This window comes from Lipotes vexillifer, unplaced genomic scaffold (genome assembly GCF_000442215.2).
Source record: "Lipotes vexillifer unplaced genomic scaffold, Lipotes_vexillifer_v1.1 scaffold360, whole genome shotgun sequence".
Classification (NCBI taxonomy): domain Eukaryota; kingdom Metazoa; phylum Chordata; class Mammalia; order Artiodactyla; family Lipotidae; genus Lipotes; species Lipotes vexillifer.
The window spans coordinates 902,784-909,698 of record NW_006787175.1 but is presented as its reverse complement, the minus strand read 5'-3'; the positions used below and the strand labels follow the sequence as shown (position 1 = coordinate 909,698).

The window sequence follows — 6,915 nt, the reverse complement described above, 5'->3', positions numbered from 1 at the left end:
GAAGAGCGGCATTTAATCTTTATTTTTATTATGGACATTCTTTACTTCTGGTCAATGTGCCCTTTTCTCTAATAATTAAAGCAGATGTCTGTTTGATAGGCCACAAACAAGCTATTTTAGTTAACATCAAATTCAAGTTAACTCATGTATAAGCCAGAATGACTTCCCTATATCTCAGTATGTGAAACTTTCTTTTATCACAGTACACATAGGAAAGTGATTTAACCAAAAGCCTGTAAAATAAAGGTGTAAGTAGTGGGGAAGGAGGATGGGATAAAAGGAAATGGATGGATGGGACTTCCCTGGTGGTCCAGTGGGTAAGACTCTGTGCTCCCAAAGCAGGGGGCCTGGGTTTGATCCCTGGTCAGGGAACTAGATCCCACATGCCGTAACTAAGAGTTCGCATGCCACAACTCAAGATCCCGCACAGGGCAAGGAATATCCTGAGTGCCGCAACTAGGACCTGGCGCAGCTAAATAAATAAATAAATATTAACAAATAAAAAGGAAATGGATGGTAAATAAATGTTTGTCATCTGAGCCCAGGTCAGGCCACATGGTCCCAGTGCCTCCCAGCGCTGATGTGTTGTGACGTGTGCTGATGCTTCCCCAGCCATGGGCCGTGCTCCATTGGAGTCCAATGTCCAAAGCTCTACACCACCCTCGCTGGGCTCTTGGGAAACATTGCTTGGGGGACAAGCAGGGCCTGGACTTTCCCCGCCTCACTTGGTGTGACCAAACCCCCGGCAGGGCAGAGCTGCACCCCCACCCCTCACCCCACTTCTTACTTGGGCCCCACAAACCCTCCAGTCTTCCCATCGAGAGAGCATGGCTTAGGGACAGTTGGGAGCTAAAGAAGGCCTCTCATGCCAAAACAAGCCTGTCTTTGCAGACCCATAAATCTTGCCTCCAAGTTCAGAGTCAATTTAGGACTCACCAGTGCACTAAATGTAACTGCAAGATGTAAGATGCATTCCCTTAATCTCCAGGAGCAGGGAGTTCCTGGCCCTTCTAAAAATATCCATTGTGCAATAATTTACAGTTACCCAAAAATTAACTTAGGCAAGACCACTTTTTTTTTTTTTTAAGAAATTGGCTTTACAGTGACTGCCCTTGAATTCTTTTCCACAGCAAATCCTTACACTTAATAATTCTCTCGTGTTAGCATACAGTATTGGTCTTTCTCTTTCTGACTTACTTCACTCTGTATATATGGAATTTAAGGGAAAAAAAAATGTCATGAAGAACCTAGAGGTAAGACAGGAATAAAGACACAGACCTACTAGAGAATGGACTTGAGGATATGGGGAGGGGGAAGGGTAAGCTGTGACAAAGTGAGAGAGAGGCACGGACATATATACACTACCAAATGTAAGGTAGATAGCTAGTGGGAAGCAGCCACATAGCACGGGGAGATCAGCTAGGTGCTTTGTGACCACCTGGAGGGGTGGGATAGGGAGGGTGGGAGGGAGGGAGACGCAAGAGGGAAGAGATATGGGAACATATGTATATGTATAACTGATTCATTTTGTTATAAAGCAGAAACTAACACACCATTGTAAAGCAATTATACTCCAATAAAGTTGTAAAAAAAATAATAATAATCCTCTCATGGCATCAGCAGTGGGCTCCCCAAATTGGTGCCACCTCCCACATGGGTCACATCACCACAGTCTGTGGGCTTGTTTTGAGAAGTCCCTCCCTCCTCAAAAAAAGAAGCTGAGGCACGTTTGCACACATTCACCTACATTCTCATCTGACTTCTTTATAACTCTGATACACTTTCTTGTCTATCCACCCATTTGTTTGAAATAACATTTACATGTTTCAGAAGTCAAAATCAAAGAATTATACATAGGCTTCCCTGGTGGCGCAGTGGTTGAGAGTCCGCCTGCCGATGCAGGGGTCACGGGTTCGTGCCCAGGTCCGAGAAGATCCCACATGCCGCAGAGCGGCTGGACCTGTGAGCCATGGCCTCTGAGCCTGCGTGTCCGGAGCCTGTGCTCCACAACAGGAGAGGCCACAAGAGTGAGAGGCCCATGTACCACAAAAAAAAAAATTATACATAAGGAACTCCTGCTCCCATTCCTGCCCCTCCCCCTACTTCCACCACCAATTGACAACCATTTCAATTAATTTCTTTTTCCTTCCAGTGTTTATGCAGATGCCAAAATATAAACACATATTCTTATTTCTTCTGTTTTGACTGATGTAAAGACAAGGGAATTAAGGCAATAAGATACAAAAACATTTTTAATGAGCTGGTAGCACTTTACTGTTCCAGAAAAATCTGAATTAAGAGCATATGCTGATTATTCACCTTTCAGCGCAAGATCATGTTAAAGCCAATGGTGCAAAGCAGATATGAAACTTGTATTTCTCTTTCACTTTATATAACACACTGCATTTTTTTTTCTTTCCAAGTGTATATGAAACATAAACAACCTCCGAGGGGCTTTCATTGTGATCTGTTGCCATGAAGAAGACCCTGCCGGTGCGGTGGCATTAGGTGACATTCACACAGCCAGAAACCAAACCATAACCTAACAGCAGAGGTCACAAGCACAGTCTGACAAGTGCCAAGAGGATAATCTCTTCTTCTGAGATGCTTTAGCCTTGAAAGCTAATGATTTAGGCCATGAAATTCAAAATAGATTTAGCTTGAGCTATGCCCCAGGGGATGTGCAGACCCCCACTTGGCAGGCACAGCCCTAGATCTGAGGCTCAGCTCTCCCTTCCAGGCTGCCTCTGGGTTTGGGCACAATCACTGCCCCATGTGCTCCCTTGAGCTGGCCCCAACTTTCTGGTGCCTTCTGAGTGGGGGTTGGGCTAAAGTCACAGGGGGCTTGCAGAGAACCTAGCAGACCCTTTTATAGATGAGGCTGCGGAAGTCTGAACACATTAGGTGACTCAAACTCACTGTGTGACCTTGACCCAATTTATTTGCCTCTTTGAGCCTCAGATTCTTTTTTTTAATTTATTTTATTCAAGTATAGTTGATTTACAATGTTGTGTTAGTTTCTAGTGTACAGCAAAGTGATTCAGTTATATACATATACATATATATTCTTTTTCAGATTCTTTTCCATTATGGTTTATTACAGGATATTCAATACAGTTCCCTGTGCTATACAGTAGGACCTTGTTGTTTAACCATTCTATATATAATGGTTTGCATCTGCTCACCCCAAACTCCCCACCGCCTCCCCCTGAGCCTCAGCTTCTTTATCTGTAAAATGGGGGAATTATACTCACTTCACTGAACTCTGAGATGCCCAGGTGAGATGGCTTGTCTTGAGCCTCACGTGGAGTGTCCACGTGGGGCTGTGTGTTTCTGCTCCCTACTGATCCTGGAAAACAGAGTCTGCAGGCTGGCTCTTCCAGGCTCTGGAAGTATGTGCATAGGGTGTGGGCAGGATAAAAATTGCCGCCTATCATGGACAGAGGGTGATCTTTACAGCTGCTGCAAAACTGCTCTTACGCCTTCTTGTTCTTTTCATTGCTGTCTCCAGACCAGATAACTGCAGTTATCTTTGATAAGTGTCATAAAAATGGTTACCAAAAGAAGGGTGGCAGACACGAATTTCACAACTTGCTGCCTGCACTTACAGATGGGAAGCATACCTGCTACACTGCTGATGGAATTTGCCTACAATCATAAACCAAAATTCAAATCAGTATCTGGATCATTTCAGGGACAGGGCTCACTTTTCTTGCACTTGTCTAAGTAGGCTTGCAAGAATTTTTTAAAAGCTGGATTGAGGTTTCACAAGGCTCCCTTCTTTCTATTAGAAGGGAGAAATAAATCTCTCCAGCATCTTCTATGCATGCAGGTAATGTATGTTTATAAAACACTTTAGGGCAGAGGTCGGCAAACTGTGGCCCTGGTGGCCAAATCCAACCTGCCAACTGCTTTTGCAAATAAAATTTTATTAGAAAAAAAAAGCCTCTTTGCTCTTTTGCATGTATGGCTGATTTTGCACTATATCAGCAAAGCTAAAATATTTACTGTCTGGCCCTTTAAAGAAAGTCTGCCAACCCCAGCTTCAGACTTTTCACAGCATTTTGTCTCATATCATCTCCTTCAGTCTTCACTGCAGCCTAATGAGTTAGGTTAGAGGTTCCTAAACTCCCATGGTTCACAGCACCTTTCATGTCTCAGGGTTTTGTGTTTTTTTTCCCCACAGAGCACCTAGGACAAGAGGAATACCTAACGGTTCTATTATTTAAACAGGTCAAAACAACTTGCTAAGTACTTATACCCCGACAGCTTAGCACCTATTGGCACAGCAAACTTCTCTCATCTTGGGAGCATGCTACCCTCCTTGTCTGTTCCACGATGACTTTCTTGGCACTTGCCTTTTATCAGGACGGGTTCCAAAATCTACTTTGCAAGGATAGGACATCATGCAAGGAATGCAGTGATCTGATGTGACAGTCTGAGCTGCTTCAGGCTAGGGGTGCACACAGTGTCTGACACATGCCACAGGGTTGCCCTTGAAACTTTAACATATCCAGGGGTGCCCTTGTGAGTTTGTCACCGCACACTGGTGTACCTCACAGGGAGTTAGAGTTGGTGGTCCCTAGTTCCAGATGAGGAAGAACCGGAGAGGGTGACTTGCTCTGTTCCCCAGCTCAGGGCTCTCTTTAGAAGACAGCCCTCTCCTTCCCACACAGGCTGTCCTCGAGATGGCAGTGTGCGCATAGTTCCTTCCCAGGGTGATTTTCTGTATTGCTTTGTCATTGCCTCACATTCGATTCAACCATTGTACTGCGTTGGCACTGCACGCCTGTGTAAACTCGCCTGGGAAGGCCTGGGGACCTGTCACCCCTAGGGTCCACCCCCACGAAGTCTAGCTGGTATCACAGCATCCCCTTGGACGGATCAGCCGTGCGCCCTTCCCGGCCACCCTAACGGTGTGCTGTCTCTGCAGACGAGAGTCATCCTTCTGAACTGGTGTGCCTGGTTCCTGCGCATGAAGAGACCGGGGGAGGACAAGGTGCGGCCGGCCTGCCAGCACAAGCAGCGCCGCTGCAGCCTGGCCAGCATGGAGATGAGCGCCGTGGCGGGGCCGCCGGCTACCAACGGCAACCTGCTGTACATTGGCTTCCGTGGCCGGGACAGCGTGCACTGCGCACCCACCCCTGACTCGGGGGTCGTGTGCGGCCGCGTGGCCTGCTCGCCCACGCACGACGAGCACCTGCTGCACTGCGGCCAGCCCTCGGAGGGGGACCCGGACCTGGCCAAGATTCTGGAGGAGGTACGCTACATCGCCCACCGCTTCCGCTGCCAGGACGAGAGCGAGGCCGTGTGCAGCGAGTGGAAGTTCGCGGCCTGTGTGGTGGACCGCCTGTGCCTCATGGCCTTCTCCGTCTTCACCATCCTCTGCACCATCGGCATCCTGATGTCGGCGCCCAACTTCGTCGAGGCTGTGTCCAAAGACTTCGCTTGACTCCGTCCTGGCTCCCAGCATGTAGGAAACGCAGAGATGGGCGATGACGTTGGCTTAGGGAAAACTTTGGGGTGCTGATTCCACAGCACCGTTAAACCCGAGGACGCAGATGTACCCTATCGCTGTCATGTCGGTTTCAGTTTACTTGTTACTTTCAGTAACAGGATCTCAGCACGTTTCTGTTTAACCCTCTTTGATGGGCCACTCGATATCCTCCGAGCATCCTTATAGTCAGCAGGACCCTGGAGAGGTCGTTTTGCCCATTCTCCACTGCCTGGTGTGCCCTTCAAAGAGGTTTCGGGTAGCTCAGGGCTGACTGCCAGGTGAGGCCTGGGTAGCTGGCCTGCATGCCTGCATGTCACTTGCTGTGAGGGCTTACATGAAAATTCATATCTGCTGTGCCTGTGTACAAACCTAGATAGAAGCTAATTGTCATAATAAACCACACTCAGTAAATCCATCAGATAATTGACTGATGAAACAGAACTAAACTAAAACTTAAAACCCAACTGCTTGGTTTTTCTTCAATTCAGACTTTAATTTTCTCTACCAAAGACAGTTGGTAGAGAGAAACAGTTTTATGCTGTGTCTACATTTAAAAAAAGAGACAGTAATAGTTCGTCTTGTAAATTACACTTTTTGCCAGCCTACCCTGTGAGGGGAACCAGGAGGGACACAGGTGTTGATTCTGAGCCAGGACCAGAGCCAGTCAAGTTAAGGGGGTTTCTGTAGATCCCAGGCACTCCCAAGCTTTCTGTGCTGCCCCCAGACACTGGCAGTTTGAGTCGGTCTGTTCTAGCCGACAAAGCCCAAAGGACAAGTAGAATTCTATTAGAATTACCACCCAATGTAATAATAGCTGAAGCTGATTTAAACCATCTATGTGCTTGTTTTTTTTTTTTAATGTAAGTAATAGCTGAAGCTAAATTAAACCATATGTGCTTGTGTTTTTTTTTTTAATAATGCATTAGACACTTCACATGTATTGGAGTTGATTAGCCTTACAAATTTGTGGATCCATACAAATGCACAACATGAAGTCACCAAAGTATTCTATGCCTTTTCTCCATGTGGCAGGACCAAGGGGCAGGGGTTTGGGCCTCTTCTGGCTCCCTCTGTGGCAGGAACTGGGGAGGGGGTGGCATGGCTGATGGCTTTCCTGAATGGCAGGCCAGTGGTGGTTAGCAGGAGGGGCTTACAGACTAACAGTGGCTGCACACCCAGTAATTCCAGTTTCTGGTTTGGGGGGATCTGCTTTCCCACAGTTCACACACACAGCTTCAGCCCAGAGAGCTGGCTGAATGGGTGGATTCACTGGAGGTGTGTGCTTTGAAAGCTTGGGAAATTTTTATTTTAAATCCAGGTGGTGATGCAGTTCTCCACTTAGATTGTCTAGCTGACAATCCTCCCTTTGCTTCTCCCATCCTTACTGTTTAATGTGATCAGAGGAAGACACAAGACAA

At 46.9% G+C, this 6,915-nt stretch overlaps 1 protein-coding gene across 1 annotated transcript in view; it reads left to right on the top strand.

The window, feature by feature from the left end:
* CHRNA7 (cholinergic receptor nicotinic alpha 7 subunit) overlaps positions 1-5,566 on the top strand; it is a 120,490-nt gene extending 114,924 nt beyond the window's left edge. The window contains exon 10 of the mRNA XM_007459893.1: positions 4,934-5,566. Coding sequence (XP_007459955.1) covers positions 4,934-5,452 — 519 coding nt within the window. The 3' untranslated portion in view covers positions 5,453-5,566. The remainder of the gene's footprint in view (positions 1-4,933) is intronic.
* The last annotated feature ends 1,349 nt before the right edge of the window (positions 5,567-6,915 follow it).